Below are 17114 nucleotides of genomic sequence, written 5' to 3'. Positions count from 1 at the left end.
GGACTGTTTCTACAAATAGAATAAAAGCAACTTAACTTAATATTAAATCAACCGGTTGGATTTAATTCGGAAAAGAGAAATACAGCGGGAAATACAGTTAAACGATATCATCGAGAGGAAACAGAGGATATCAGCCAGATAAAAGTAACATAAATCGCTGCTGAATCTAGATATCGAGACTGCCGAGTAGTAAAGTCGTTATACGACTTTTTATTTCCAAATAGATCGTAAAAATCTTTAGAGACTTAATATACTCCTCTCAATTAATTCATGGATTACTGTCTTCTTCCATGATTTTTTTATATTTTATCTTAATTAATAATTCATTTAATTTTTATTAAACACTTACGCTTTGCTATCCAAGATGAGCTTGCACATTTGTTTTCTGCATATACACGTATATTAACAATTTGAAAGAATATTTATTTAATAATTTTTTTCTTTTATTCTAAAATTATTTTAATGAGCGATATATCCTGAGAGATGTAATAAGAAAATCAATTATATTTTTAAATTAATCGATTATCTTTATCTAGAATTCTAGATAACGTAAGGAATTAATAGAATATCAGAAGACTATAACTTTGAGCCGTAACATCGTAATCAGCGTCCTCGTATCATCCGTATTTTATTCTCAAACCGGATCTCATCTGTATCTAATATGCTCTCTTCTCATTGTAAAAATGAAAGTTGGCAGCACACACATATAGACACACGCATTCAATATCGAGTATAACGACAGAGTTTGAGTCACAGCGAAGTGTCTTGGAAGAACTGCTCGCGCATTTTCACACGTGCCAGGACTCACAAAACACATCCGCTTCCTCCGTAGTGTAGATGATATCACGGAATCATAAAAACGTTGGTTTCCTCGGGTTGGACTGATCGCAGCCAGCCGGTGTGGCGGTACTCTCTCGGAATCGAGAAATCTCTCGTTTCGAAGGAAACGAGGACTTAAATAAAGTCGCGCGCGACCCTTTTTTACGACTGATATACATTAGCCTGGGTCGTTAGAAACAGTGATCGTGCTCTCGACTTATTCTACGTTAAGTCGCTCGAAACATCTCTTCGAAGATATCCAACACACCTGGCGAACCTCTATGTGGGGTCGTTCTCTTCCTAAGGTGACGGAGATCCCGGAGATTTCAGTAAGATAGAATAATGTTGTATTCATGTATGATTCTGTAGCCGGAGAAAGTTATAACAAGGCTTTTTTCAGACTTGTGGCGGTAAATGAAAGGAATATATCTAATATTAAATGAGAATTTTTATTTATTAAAATATATTTTTATACATTTTTTATTTCGCAGTAATTTATTTCTATATTTTCTAATATAATTTATGAAGTAAGACTTTATAATATAATTCAGAGACTGTAAGATTATAATTTCTTGCATTGTCGTTCAACCTTGCATTTCATACGACCTATTATTAAAGAAAAAATAAAAATGTTTATATTTCCGATCGTTTCTTTCGAAATTATATATTTTTGTGTACAAGATTAAATAAATTAGAAGTGCAAATAGTGAAAAAAAAATTATTAGGTGTTGGAATTAATTCGTAGCGTTTTACAAGTGATGGGAAGTACTTTCATTAATGTATTTTTTAATGCTCATGTGAAATAAATAACATTCTTTCATTAAAAAACGCTACGAATTAATTCCAACACCTAATATTATTTTTAAAGGACTTCTCTTAAATTGTTAAGTATATTATAATCTCTATTTTAATATAAAAGGACCAACTGTTTCTATGTTACATTTTCAGTCAACATCTTTTTAATCCGTTATAGAGCCCGAAATCCACTTCCGGAACTTCAACAAACAACGATACAACATGGGACAGTATAAAGGCGGCTGCAGCGCGAAACAGGACAGCAAGGGTCGAAGAGTGATGCGCCTCTTGACCGTGGACCATACGTAAAGCGGATGAAATTAATCGCGCAATAAAAGCTGACAGCCGAGCACTAACGTGCTAGTACACTCCAAATTCCGGAAAATATATCGTTCACACCTGCGCGACAAGCAAGGTGAAGCTGAGGCGTTAAGGTCAACTTTATTAGCCCAACTCAACGTCTCAACTCAATTTACCGAGATAAAATTATCTTTAGGAAAAATATGTAGCATTGAAATCATCATTTAATTGAAATTTTAATATAATTTTAATATACATATACGTATATATGTATATGTAGGATTTTTATTTTAATTTCTTTATATAGTTGCAATATATTATAATTTTTAAATCATTACAATTTAATTATATTTTGTATTTTTATTATGTTACAAAGTAATTATTATATTTATTTGATTCATCATGAAATATTATAATTTTTTTTATTTCGTAGTTAATCTGAAGAAACAAGATAATATTGCGAGATAAACATTGCAGTATTTTTATGTATAAGATTTTAATTTAATTTCTTTATATATATACTTGCAATATAATTTTAAAATCATTATAATTTAATTATTTTGTATTTTTGTTATGCCATAAAGTAATTATTATATTTATTATATTTATTTTATTTATTAAATAATATTATAATTCTTTTTATAGTTAATTTGAAGAAATGGTGGATACAATACGATATTGCGCTATAAACATTACAGTACCTTTATAGAAAAGAGAACAAATCTCAAAAAATAATACTATTAATAATTACAGTATAAAAGGATGTACGAAATTTTTAGTCAACTCTTAGTCGACTCTTTTGTTAGAAATTTAGTTATGTCTACAGACAAGTGGTCAATTCACCCGCGTGTCTCGCTATTATTGCACGCGACAGCGCGTCGCTCGTAGTCTCGAAACTCCGGAAGAAAAGTCGCGTCGCTTTGCGCCGCTCGAGAAAGAAGCAAAATGTAATTCAGTGCCCGACGTGTGCAAGCGGGCAAAAGTAACCGCGCGATAACACGGCATTCCGCCGTGAGATGCTAGTAATTAAGACTTCAACTGGTCCCAAGAGGTTCTCGACGAGCGTGTCGTTCCCTTCTGTCTTATCGCGTGGCGCGCTCGACTGCTCGATACCCTCATGGCTTATTTCTACGGGCGTCTGAAAGGATGCAGGATACAGCATCAAGTGGCGATAGTTCTTTCTCTTAAGTAGCTTGTCTCCCCGGATCGATCGAACTTGAGGTAAATCTTCTCACGGCACCAAAAAATTGAAAGTTGTGATCGAGGTTCCAAGATACCGTAATTAATGTTTTCGAATCTTAATCCTCTCGAATTGATTACTCTAAGTAATTTTTAGATCATTAATACTTCCATAATCTATCAACTATATCTGAAGTGTTTAAAGAATCTGAAAAGAAAAATTTTATATACTTATATATTTTTATAATTTTCCATAAAATTTTTAACGTGTTGCGATATTTTCAATATTTTATGTTTTTGACGCAGCGTGTTCAAAGTTTATTATTCTATCCTACAGCGAGTATTCACTTTACCGTGTTATAAGAACAAAGAACTTTTCGAAAATCTCAAAACCCTTTTCTCTTTTACATGAACGTGATGTCAACAATTTTATCAACAGCTTTCTTGCGAAGTTTAACCTGGGAATATTATCACCTCATTTTTTTTTACATAAATGATTACCTGGGATATTTTTATGCTTATAATACAATTAAAATTACTATAATATAAATATTATTATTAACAATTATTATTAACAATATATTGTATATTATTAATTATTTCCCGATTTATTGGCATTTTAAAACATTATACTATTATAATTATAGATTTACTCACAATTTTTTGAAAAAAGTAAGTATAAATCAAATAAATATTAAATGGAATAAACACGTAAGTACGATTAAGATGTACTTAATAATTTATTTCATAGATATAATAAAAAAGACAGGATGTTTTGATCTAATTTGATCTTTTTCAGCCGACAATAAATAAATTAATACACATTTAAAATCAAACGCATTGTTAAGAAATATAAGGTATAAAATGTGTTAAGCGAATACAAAGCATGTTTATACATAACAAAATATATAATAAGTTATTTAACGGAATTATTATATAAAACGTTGAAATTATTTAATAAAAATATATACACACACACACACACACATTTAATATATTCTTAACAGATTCATTGCCACACGAGAGTTTGACTCTATAAATTAAAATGAAATAGTCAATAGTACTGTTAGTTATAGTCAAAAATTAATAGTATAGGTACGAAAAATTGTACTAAAGCAAAATAAATGGTACAATAAAAAAACTTATTAAATTTTTATAGATATTTGTTTAAATAATACTACACAATAAAATTTTGTGTTAAAGTTAAATACATTTCACATGTCCCAAATTTTTGTGTTAATTTTAAGATTAATTTTTTATACTTTGGATAAATATTCCTTAAATATGTGAATTTCCTAGTACATATTTAAAGTAACGATAAAATTATTATTTTTTGTGAAATTGTTTAAAATGTTTGAAATTATTCAAATTACTCCGCTGTACTCTATTAAATTGACACACACATTTTATTCATTTATTCTTAAAATGTATGCTTTAAAACTACATTATTTTTATGTTTTTATTTTTTTATTTACCTATAAATTATATTATTTTAACTGAGGAACGTTAAATTTTAACACAAAATATTCAAATAACACAATCACATTATGTTAAATTAATATTCAGATTGAAAATTCAACACAAAAATTTTAACAAGAATTCGTTTTAACGTAAATACAAAATGTTTTTTACTGTGTAAAAATGTAACTAAATATTTACTTACAATAAATAAATGTTTGCTAAAAAATGATACTTAAATTATTATTACTATTATTATTATTTTTATTATTATTTGGTTCTTATATCAAATATATATATATGTGTGTGTGTGTGTGTGTGTGTGTGTGTGTGTGTGTGTTTATATTTAATAAATAATTAGTACTATTCCAACAAATATTAATAAAATTTAACAAATCTCTTTTTTAGTATAAATACAGTACACATTTGATACGTTTACTTCTATCTCGAACGGAATCTTAGATGTGAGTAAAATTTTTTTTCTTTATTAATTTAATATAACTTTTTATTGCGGATTTCAGATACAATCGCATTTATAGATTTGTAAAAAGTAGTTATTATTAGTTATTTAAAAAAAAATATGTTCAAAAAGAAAACAATCCATTTCCATTTTATAACACACAATTCGTATTTCCTCGCTGAATATAAGAATATTACAGATAACTATACCTGGGTTAAATATAATATTATACGCGTCAAACGAGTGTAAATAATATTATAATATTAATGCAAATGGTTCGAAATCAATAAAAAAATAAACAGTCGTCTTCAAATCAAAATGTGTGTTCTGTCGATTTGCGAGTGCGACATTTGGCGTGCATAACGATTCACTGTTAATTATCAATGCCAATCATCTCATTACAGGCGCGGACTTGCTCGCACATGCGATCGAAGTATCGGGAATACGGTGCATTATCCTTATTTCGATCGTACGTACTGATGAACGTACGCTCGATGGAAACGATTTTGCGCGCTCGCGATCGCTACCGAAACGCGGTAATAGACAGTTTACATTCGGCAATTCCAGTGAACAGTGAAACGTTTACCGTAGCGGTAACCGATCGTTACATCCGCCATACGTTTCCCGATAGCGGCACAGCCCCTTCATGAGTTACTGAATCCGCAATCAGCGAGAGAGCACCAGGCGGCAAAAGCCTGCAAGATCGAGTGCAAACGGGAATTCGTACCGCAAATTTGTTGTCGAGATGACAGTGATAATCAGATGGAAACATTATCTTTTTAGGACACTAGAGAATTAATGCGCGCGAACGGAACACGTTGTATCGCAAATTTGTTGCTGTGATTGACGACTGATAGCATTATCCTTTCAGGAGATACACGAATTAACGCGCAATCTTCGATCGACTCTCAGAAAATAAGTGGTCTCCTTATAAGCGCAAAATATTCCTAGAATGTTATATAGATATTTAAAAAATTCAAATAAGTTGTTATAATATTTTGAGAATTATCATATAATAATTTTTAATATTACAAGAGTATTCTATAGAAATTATATCTACTTACATAATATCCTTAATATCTCTGACATATATATTTCTGACATATATATTATTAAAATATTTATAAATATTAACTATTTTTAATTTAGTGCAATTTGAATTCACAATCCAGTAACAAAAAGTTCTTCAGTCTATGTTGCATCTTGTGTTAAAAAAAAATGTTTCTGCGTAATTTTAAGTACATATCCAATACTGCGCGCCAAAATCATTTTCAGTCTTTAAACATATACTTATTCTGAACAGATGTAGCAGTTTTACAAATTAAAGTAAATGCTATTACAATACTTTTTAATGTTTGAACAATATTACAATAACATTAAATAATGTTACTTTTAATAATAATACAACATTATCAGGAGTGGACATAATCATCCATTAATATTTCGAGGATATTATTTAATATTATTTAATTTTAGTAAAATATTTTCGAAATGTTACATTTAATATTCTGAGAGAGAGAGAGAAAGAGAGAGAATATGCTTAAAATATTACTTAATATTAAATAATATTATGCGCCTATAGGACTAATCTTTTCGTTCGTTGTTCTTCTAATTAGACATGTTATTTCTACTTTTAAAAAATGAGATTTTATATAGGTTTTTTTATTGAAAATACCAACAAAATGGTTCATTTAAAAAACGCTTAAATAACTGAAAAACTTTACAAGTCATTGAATCTTAAAAAGTCAGAGGAAATAGGGATAACATTCCAAACCCGAAAATTAGAAATTTAATGTAATATAATACATATTTATTAATCTAAATTACATTTTAAATCGATTCTATAATTAAAAAAGATAGTATGATCTATAATATAACGTTCCTGAAAATGCACAATAGACAGCCAATCAGATGTGAATCCAAATATTAAAAAATAATATAACTGCATGTCAGAAAAAATAATGTCAATTTTTGATATGTGTTAAGAAGTCATGAGTCATGAAATTATAAAAGAAAATGTATCGCTGTTGCATGTCAATTTCGGAATATAATTATTATATAAGTGTTCCACGAACATTTCCCAATTTTTTTTTTATTTGAATCCAAATCATAGTTTGATCAATAAACCATGTTAATTATTTTGTTTTTTATTTCTCGCCTTAGCTTCTCTTAACAAAGATGTCTTATTAATTATCTTTTCTGTAAACATCTATGAAACCTTTAAATTCTCAAACATCGTTTTTGCTCATTTTTACCTTTACGCTTTTCTCCCTTAAAATAAACTTCTCAATCAAGCAAACTTCTCATATAAAAGATCACATTCGATGCCACGCACTTGAGGGATTTCTCAAAGATCCCTTTGAGTATCGCGCATCGATGTTTCAACCGCAATCACGATAGATATACGGACAAGGCACGAGATCGATCAAATTAGAGTTTTCAGCGGTTTTATACCCACGACCGACTGGGCGCAAATTCGAGAGGGGACCATCGTCAATGGAGGCAGGTGAGCCAGGCTAATGTTCACGCATGCATGAAGTGCGGTGGATCCCACTGCACTTCAGATGCATTCGGGCGCGATTGATGCACTCGAAGATGTAGGTTCGTTATTTTGATAGCGTACTCGCGCGATCGCATTCAGGGGCGCCGTCCGCACCGAGTGCCGCGTCAAATCGAGTTAAGGAAGCACCCGTGAGTTACGTAAATACCGAAGTACCTCTGCCGGATAGCCAGGATCGCAATAATAAATTGCAATTAAACAGTTAAAGTGGAGACTGTAAGTTGAACTGCGCAGAAGAACGGTGAAATCAGCTACGTTAAAATTGCTTTACTATACATATAGTCAGGCGTACGTTGCAGAAGTTTTAACACAACAGTTTCGCACAAAATTTTCACGATCGTTGCATTGTATTAACGTAATAAGAGCTCATCTTAAAGTATCTTCAACAATCTGATATATTTTCTGAGTTATTTTAACACATTAAACATTTTCCATTTATATTTGAAAGATAGTTATAATTTTTTTTTTGTTATTGCTTTATAACTTTATTCTTTGTCCACTATACTTGTCATTTTATTATGATTACATATAGAATTGTTATATAATATGTAATGTATGAAAGTTCTTAAAATTTTGATTTTAATAGAAACTTATGTAATATTTTCAAAATCTCTGCTAAACTGAAATTTTTGTTTCTTGTAAAAGTAGAATCAATTCTAATTTTTTTTTATTAATTATCGAGCATATAATTGCGTAAAAAAAGAAATTTATTTTATTTTGGATATTTATTTCTTTAGCTTGTTTTAAAAAAATTTAAATGTATAAATTAAATATATAATTATTGCTTTTGACCATTTTCCTTCATTTATCTATCATATACACAGAAAAATACATACTATATGCAAATATTATAATAATTTGTTTTAAGTATTTCAAAAACTCGTATATCTGCAAATTTATAAGTTCATCACAATCAAATTTATTTAAAATATATTCCGAATCTTCCTAGTAGTTTAATACTTCAATCAAAATTATTAGATTAAAATAAATTTGATTTATTTTATAATTAAAGTTATTTTTTTATCAATTTTATAAATTATTTAAAAGAAAATAAATTCTTGTTTTAAGTACATATTAATAAATTTTTCCAAAATTTGTAATAACTACATTTTAACATTATTATCAAGAAAATATTCTTCATGATGATTGTTATTTAGAAGAAAGAAAGTAAATTGAATAATCACTTTTTTTATAGAATGATATTTTCCTATGCATAAAAGCAAAAGATAAAAATAGTTTGTTTTTAATGAATAAAAATAAATTAAATTTATGGCATTAAAAATAAGCATTTTGTCACTCTTCTCATAATGATTCACATATAATCAATAATTGTACGTAAATGAAACATTTAACGAATTTAGACTTTTTATTAAAACTATTCACTTCTTATTAAAGGTATTCAATTACGCAATTTACATTTCATTTGGCATTGAATCACGATCAAGACGAACGTTCTGTTTTTATCGCGTTACAAATTCAATTTTTCACAGTTTACCATAAATGTTGTCAGTTGCGTAATGGAAACCGTGTTGAACTATCACGCTTGCGTTCTTCATGAAGGTACATTTCAACAGATAAGCCAAGACACCGGTGTATACCGGTGGTTAGCAGAAAAAGCGGAAACTTTTGGAGCGAGATACGTATAATGCGAAGGAGCAACAGCAGCGGTGTTGGCTGTGCAGAGAAAACTAAAGAACCAAGCATCCGCCCTTAGGTATCACTTCGAGCATGTAATGCATCCGTGCACCTACGTGCGGTCTCACCCTTTTCTTTTCTCTCCTCGACGGCTTTCACGGCTCCATGAACCCTTTCGAACATGTCCGCGATGCGATCACAAACGATAGAGTGTCCCGAAATATTTTGACCGCACGATCCTCTTCATTCTTACAGCGAACTATTTCAAGCGTGCTTCTGACAGATGAACCAAGAGAAATATGGTAATAATAATAATAATTTTAAAATATATTAATAACACTAGTCGACAAAATTTCCTTTTTTTTATGTTAAATTGATCTGAGAAGGTATTCCTTGTATTATTTATTTCCTTTATTTTTACGTTAATTTCAAATCTGTTTTCCAAATTTATGAAAAGAGCGGAATTTTTAAATAACATTTGGAAATTCCTCTACATTTCTCTAGATCTTTTCTGCTTACAATAAATAAATAATTCAACAAAGGAATAACTACTGAATTATAACATGATTTTCTACTTATTATAAAAGTGCGAATAAATCATTTTAATTTAAAAAAATAACCTGGAAAAAATTATTTATGTGGACATATTTTATACAATAGAATTTTATATAATTTTATGTAACTATATATAATTATATATGAAACATTTCTCCCGGAAAATCATTTTAATTAAGAAAAAGTGTCAATGAGAACTGTATGTTTAACAAATTGTATGTTTTTTTAAAGATATATTGATTAAAAAAAAATTGGAATCCATAGAATAATTTTTTGACATTAAAAATCAGAATTTAAAAATATTTAAAACAAATAAGAATCAATCAGAATTATCCATGTAACCAAATCATTATATGTGTATATATAATTTATGTAACATTCTTTAGAAATTGATTTAATTCCAAGGAATGGCTCGGCGTTAAAAGAGAAAGTGTATGCAGGATAAGATATAAATTTTCTTTCTCACGCAACGCGCACGTATATCACAATAATGAAAAACTGCCGACTGAAAAGAAAGAGAAAACTATAATTTAAACTGCTGTTACCGCGAAAAAATTTCGTTTGTACATGTTGCGGTAGTCAACAGCTCGGACGCGTCACCAGCAATTTTTGCGTGGGAGTTTCGCGAGGAAATTACGAGGAACTTAGGACTAGCTGGCAGTTGCACGTGAACAACACGCAAACTCCCCTAAACTGACACGCTGCACTTTCGTGCAGCCGCCAGCGGGTGCCGCTTCGCAAACGGCGAAACTAGACGCAACACACAACACCGGCTCGGCCATCTCTCTTTGGTATTACTTCGGGCATGTAATGGAGCTCACCAGGTCGACGGGAACCAAAAGGTGCATCCTTTCCAGGCAAATACCACCGTGGTACCAGCAGCAACGCGAGAACAAATATTTGATAGAACGAACGGTGCATAAACCTGTACCGGGACTGAAAAGCAACGCCAGCAAATATGCGAGATCGCGAGATCGATGTTTATAACATTATTATGTAATAATAATAATATTCATGTAATATCTCATGAATTTATATAGAAACTCAATCAGAAAATCCGAAGTGATAGCTACAATTTTGAACATCCATTTTAATAATGAAATAATCACTAATGCTTTTGTGAATATCTATAATATTGAATATTTGAAACGTTTTCTTTTCTAATTGAATTTGAATTTTTTATAGATAATGAAAATTAATTTCAGATTTTAATCATATTTGTTAAATTAATTTACAGTAAAATCAGATTTTGAAATAGATAGAATTATAAAATACAATATATCATAGAAATTACAAAAATTTCAAATACTACTTTTATTAATAAAATAGTCGCCGGCGCTTCAGCAATATTGAATTTAAAATAAACGCGTTTTTGTGTGATCTAATATTTCTATTTTCGTTAAATAATAAAAATAAATTTTAGATTTCAATTTTATTAGTTCAGTTAATAAAAGAGAATAAAACTAAATTTTAAAATAGTATTTACGTTTATAATTAACCAGAACAATAATTTAAAAAATTTTAATTACCATTGTTTTAACAGTATTAAATATATCTATTTTCTGATATATATTCATATCCTTTTTAAACAATAAATTAATTTTAGTTTAGCATTGGTTATATTAATTCAAATTTAAAGTTAATTAATTTATATATGCATATAATTAATTTTATAAATGGAAAGACTTGATAAAAAACAGACTACAATCCCAATCGGGAGAATCTTGCCTTATTACTTACTTGAATAAGTACAGAAACAATATAATCTTTGCGTTAATTTGCAATTTTGTGCTTGTAAAAAATAATATTTTCGCAATCCTTCAGTACATATGATATATGTATTTGTCCGATGAAAAAAAGAAAAACAGAATGTTTCTGAGAATATAACATTTCTTTAACACAAGCTTTAATTATATTCTCATAATAATACTTATAATTTATTTATATCCTACGTTTAATTATATCCTATAATTTATAAACGTATATGCATTAATTTACTTTGCTGCATATATATTCAATTTTATTTAGCATAGATGTATGTAGAGAAAATGAATAGAAGTAGGGGACGTGACATTTTGCAATAAATCTTGTGTAATGAAAAGCCCGAAATGCGTTCCTACTTTCGGTAAATGCACGCTTCCAATGGAAATGCAATACCTCACTCACGACTCATTAACGGATTGAAATCCGATGACTATAAAAGGGGTATACATTTGCAATATTGCACCTTTTAGTGCTCCCAAATTCAAATCGCAAAAAGTTTACTTCGGTAAAAAGAAGGATCGATATCGTGAAAAATTGCCTGGGAGGAGAAAAAAACAGAGGACGATGCTCTCTCTATTTTTCAAAGTTCTTCGACTGCGTTTTTCGTTGATAAAAGAAACCGCTCGTGTACACGACCTTCGACACTAATTAGTGTATTCCTTGCAAATTACTCGGCGGTAATTAACAAGTTCCCAAAATAAACGACATTCAATCCATCGTCAAATTTGCTACGGTCTAATATTATTTTAATTCAATGAGGATGATCTCGTCGTAGAACGCTAGAGAAAATAAATTATCGCACAAACATCGGAAAGGTATTTTTTCTTACTCAAGAACACATCGCACTTTATTAAAAATCTTTTAATGATACATGTCCATTATACGATTTTTTATACGTACAGTAAATGACATTTAATTACATTCTACATAAAAGAAAACAAATGAAAACAAGAATAGTATGTAATGTTGGTGAAAAGTATACATCGCGCTTTTTTAACGGTATAAGTTCTATATCATTTCTATATCATTTCCTACATTTCTCCATGACATGATACAATGAACGGATTGCATTATTTCAAAATAAAATCGAAAAATAGGAAAAAATTTTATAATTTCTTGTTCGATTTTTGCAACGTTTTTATTTTCTAAACGTCATACTTTCAATAAGGTAATTTTCGTTCAGTTACGACTAGATCGTTTGTCCGCGAGTACACAGAGGATGAGTAAAATTACACAAGGAACGCAGACGTTACATCTAGCAAATTTGACAAATCCTTGCTTGCTCATCGATCATTAAGCTGAGTTGACATAAAGCGCAGCCGCCGGGCTACCAGTCGAACAACAGAATGTTTTCATTTCTGCCGCATTTACCGTTTATTCGCCCCGTGCAATTTGCGCGAACAGCATTTGCAATTTATTAACTCTCGGCAATTAAATATGCAATAGGCGTTGTAATAAAGCATCATATTAAGTCAATCAGTATCATTTATTAAGGTACTTTAAACAAGCTATAGCAAAGTAATAGCTGCGTATATAATCGCTAATCGATAAATATTATTTTACGATTAAGATACAAAATTTATCACAACAAGTAACAATACTTTAAAAATATGTTCTTGTACTAATTATTCGCAGCGCACTTATTTATTAATTAAGAAGGATAATACAATTCCTATAAGTGAAATACTAAAATAGATTAGTTTGAAAAATATGAAAAACAGATCCATTTTATAATATCGTAATATAAATTTCAATATTTTCGATATACTAAAATAAAATATATTATTTTAATAACTTATTATTACAAGATAAATAAAATAATCTTATCATTTTAAATAGCGCAATATGCTTATAAACTAGTATAAAAATTATTAATTTAAAAAATAAATGATTATTAACCCTTACCCTACTAAAAGGGATCCTTAGTCACCGAGCAATTTCTATTCGTGCAAGTTTCTTCGAGTCTTTCGGTAATTATAAATTATACTACATTTTATTATTTTCCAAAATGAAGTGCTAATATTTATTCTAGAAAATTGAAAGTATGTTGGTGAATTTTTAGAGATTTTTTAAATCATTCTAAATAAATGAAAAAAATGGACGGATTCTAGTGCCCTCGTTAGTATGGATGAGGCACCAAATTGTACCTAATAGGGTAAGGGTTAATAACATAAAATCATAAGAAAAGTACTGTATATGCAACGGTGAAAATACTGTTAGTAGGTGTTAAGGTTTCTCTTTTTTCTTGATACATTCTGCATCTCCATCTGCTTTTTTTTCACACTGACATTTTTTATATCTTACTAAATGATGCATGTCGGCATCGCCTCCAGCAAGATCTATGCAATAATAATAATAATAATTTCAGTATTTATAGAAATTAGAAATTACAAATATCGTGCTATTTTCTTTAGCATTACCATTATCTTGTCCTAACATAATTTGTTTTATTTTTCCTGAATCTTTCAATCTCCTTTTTGGTGAAACTTCCTGTAATAAAAAGATGTATGTAGATTTGAATGTATTTATATTATAAAAATTTTGTATTATATATTTTTTTCTGAATATTACTAATTTAAAATCAACCTAACAAGAAAAATTAATAATTTGAAAAATAATAAAAATGTAGTTAATACCTCGTAAATCCGCTCAATGCGGTCTCCTTGATTTTTATTGGAATTTTGTCTACCTTTCATTCCAAATTTGAAGAATGGTCCAAAACCGAAATTAATAGATCCGCCAATCCAGGAAAATGGTATCAATATTATACATATGCAGATGCTCAAGAAAAGAGCAAGTATGATGGGAAATTTGTAGAAAAAGTTTAATTTACCTATGAAATAACAATGCATGACGTAGTTAATAAGTCAATAATATTTAAACCTCTGTACATTATTGACAATAATAAGTAAATTACTCACTGGTAGCATTATCTATAAATTCAGATATAACATGGCCAAGGTATGTTAAAGGTTGAAAAATAATCGTAGTGAGCAAATTAGTCAATACAAATGCCGGTGTCACTTGCAGTCTAGGATTCGTCATAATCGTTTCATAGTATTTTTCACAATTGTTTGTAGCTGTGAATAAATTTTTACTCACAAATAATACATTAATGTCTCTAATACATCTTATAATATATTATAAATACTACTTACGAAAAAGCCACTCAAACATCTTGTCCCAGAAATTCATTTTATGCGGCTGGCAAGCAATTGGCATTTCTCTAAATTTTGCTTGTGCTGCCATTAATTTAATTTCTGCTTCCTGTAAAATAAAACAACTTTTAAAATAAAAAAATATCTGCACTTATCATTTCGTTCCAAATACAAGTACATATGAATCTTCAAAATATTTCATTACACTATAAAGATTTTAAATATAATCAATATATAAATGTATATATATATATCTTGAAGTATATTTTTATAATAAAATAATATGTAAATTACCTGTACAAGTCGCCACCAATTTATGACAAAACTAATTACAAATATAACATCAATAATGAGAAAGATGAGTAAACCTCGAGGCGATTTTTGCCTCCTCAAAATCATAAAACTAGCTATGACTATAAAGAAGATTATAGTTATGTCCCACTGAAACAATTTAAAATGTTAATCAGATTACTAGACACACATTACTATATATAATTACTACATATACCACATTAAATATATAAAATACAAAAATGTATCTTTTAATATTTTATATATATATATATACTAAATTATTCTTACGTGATCTTTTATAAGTGACATATAATACATCAAATCTTCCATAGGTGATATATAATATATCAAATTCTCTGATGTTTTACTCAAAAGTAAATTGAAATAATAAGATGCTTCAGTCATATAATCGTATGCTGAATATTCAGATCCTGTTATTGCATTGATAAGAATTCTGTCAACTTCTCTGATAGAACCTTGACCATTCACAAATTTCTGCAAGTATTCAAGTTCCGAAGAAAACACTTCTATAGTAAGCGTTCCAACTAATCTATCATCAATTCTCTGCAAGCAAAATTTATCCCATTGTATATAAATAAGAAATTTTTATATTGAGTCTATCAAGCTATTACAAATGATTTTAGACTTGACTCTTCCAATTATATATAGCAACTTACTTGCATCTTAAGCTTTGATAATAATATAGCAATCAAACGTTTGTAGAAAATTGCTTCCTGAGTATTTTGTTTATCTGGTTCTCTATAACTACATGATTGTGATATGGTAAGCGATTGATTCTTCTCTATCTCTGCCACTGGACTAAAATATAAAAGATTCAAAATGATTTATTAACTTCAAAATTTTATATCTTATATAAAATAATATAATTTATACCTAGTTAAGTCTTCTTTTGCAAACATGTAGAAGAATGATTGTATTTCTGTGAGCTCAGGAGTGGATCTAAAATGAAAAATACATTCATATAGAAAATCTAAAATAAAAATACTCATATGTTTACGTTTATATAAAAATGCAATTAATATATTTATGTCTTGCAGAAAAACTTTTGTAATTATATGCAATGAATGGATTTTGTTTATTTAAAAGTAATGAAGAAAATACTGGCAAGCATATGTATTGTTTATGTAATATACACGCAATGAATTTATTTCTGGCAGTAAAATGTGTACTAAACACCAAAAATACTCACGGTATAACATCATCCTTCTCACAATAAACATTCAAGAAAAACACACACAGGTAAGCTACAATGTAAATTGACATTTGCAGAAATTGCATGTCGTCGTATCAAACGCTTCTACGCAGTTTTTAAAAATGTCGTTCAATGCCGTTCTATTATGACAGAAATTCGAGATAAATAAAATATTTTCAGAAACAATTATTAGAAAAACACATGCCGGTACAAAAAAAAGTGTGATCTTTCCAATGAGCTCTTATACTGTACAGACTATACTAAAACTGAAATGAGCCTTCCCTTCCCTATGCCAAAGGTGGGGGCAGCCAATCTCTGTGAGATTTTTTAATTTTTAGAGATGAGTCTTTCTGGATCTTTCTAGAGTTTTTAACAGTCTAGGACTTTCCCTCTGAGAAAGTATGTTAGATTCCTACCCGAGTGCACTCAGATATCATTCCATCCTTATTATTTACCGAACGTTAACCAAGGAATACGTTCCGACATTCACTGCCAGTGCTGAAATTATATAATATATGTTATAATATATGCTATAGATTTTCAGTACAGATTTTCAATGAATATCATAACGCACCAAAGAATGATATGACGTCCGAAGAGCACTCGTGGGAATCCGAACATACCTCTAATTGGTATTACCAGAGAAAAAGTGAGAGAGGATATGATGGCCCAAAACCTAATCGCAAAATGCTGTCGCGCTACTACTACCCCCTGACAGAGTGGATGTAAACTAAATAGCAAAATCCACTTTTCTGAGGATACATATGTCCCTTTTTCAAGGCTGCAGATGATAAATCAGTATTTGGTTCGTATAATTGCTACATTCACAAACTGGCTCAGAAATATTCATCTCTGCGATCTTACACGCACGTGATGTTTATTTCGCTTAAAAGTATTAACATTAAGGTTATTTATCCATTTTTA

General features: G+C 29.4%; 2 protein-coding genes across 5 annotated transcripts in view; one reads left to right on the top strand and one right to left on the bottom strand.

Moving 5' to 3' along the window:
• The window catches only part of LOC105150663 (uncharacterized), a 398699-nt gene extending 393369 nt beyond the window's left edge, over positions 1-5330 (top strand). For all 3 annotated transcript variants that reach the window (XM_087412844.1, XM_087412842.1, XM_087412843.1), the window contains one exon: positions 1793-5330. The gene's annotated coding sequence lies outside the window, so the exon portion shown is untranslated. The remainder of the gene's footprint in view (positions 1-1792) is intronic.
• Positions 5331-12992: 7662 nt separating this feature from the next.
• LOC105150664 (uncharacterized) lies at positions 12993-16843 on the bottom strand. 2 transcript variants are annotated; one of them, XM_087412838.1, is made up of 12 exons: positions 16765-16843; positions 16607-16688; positions 16188-16330; positions 15872-15937; positions 15655-15796; positions 15266-15541; positions 14978-15124; positions 14684-14792; positions 14447-14605; positions 14162-14358; positions 13946-14015; positions 12993-13864 (listed from the first exon to the last, which is right to left on the bottom strand). In XM_087412838.1, exons 3-12 carry the CDS (start codon positions 16274-16276, stop codon positions 13752-13754), a joined length of 1368 nt encoding a protein of 455 aa, XP_087268964.1. In that variant the 5' UTR covers positions 16277-16330; positions 16607-16688; positions 16765-16843; the 3' UTR covers positions 12993-13751. The 2 variants fall into 2 exon arrangements, with proteins under 2 accessions (XP_087268964.1, XP_087268965.1); XM_087412839.1 differs by lacking the exon at positions 16765-16843 and having other exon boundaries at positions 16646-16663.
• Positions 16844-17114: the final 271 nt, after the last annotated feature.

Source organism: Acromyrmex echinatior, chromosome 13 (genome assembly GCF_024713525.1).
Source record: "Acromyrmex echinatior isolate Ae372 chromosome 13, ASM2471352v2, whole genome shotgun sequence".
In the NCBI taxonomy this organism is placed as follows: domain Eukaryota; kingdom Metazoa; phylum Arthropoda; class Insecta; order Hymenoptera; family Formicidae; genus Acromyrmex; species Acromyrmex echinatior.
Note: the sequence above shows the minus strand (reverse complement) of the source record. Positions and strands in the feature narration are given on the sequence as shown.

Excerpts from the sequence above, each read along its gene's own strand:
- LOC105150664 (XM_087412838.1), bottom strand. The coding sequence starts at position 16,276 with ATGCAATTTCTGCAAATGTCAATTTACATTGTAGCTTACCTGTGTGTG. Across the intron at positions 15,542-15,654 it reads TATCAAAGCTTAAGATGCAA|AGAATTGATGATAGATTAGT; the intron begins GTAAGTTGCTAT and ends TTTTGCTTGCAG. Across the intron at positions 13,865-13,945 it reads TATGTTAGGACAAGATAATG|ATCTTGCTGGAGGCGATGCC; the intron begins GTAATGCTAAAG and ends ATTATTGCATAG.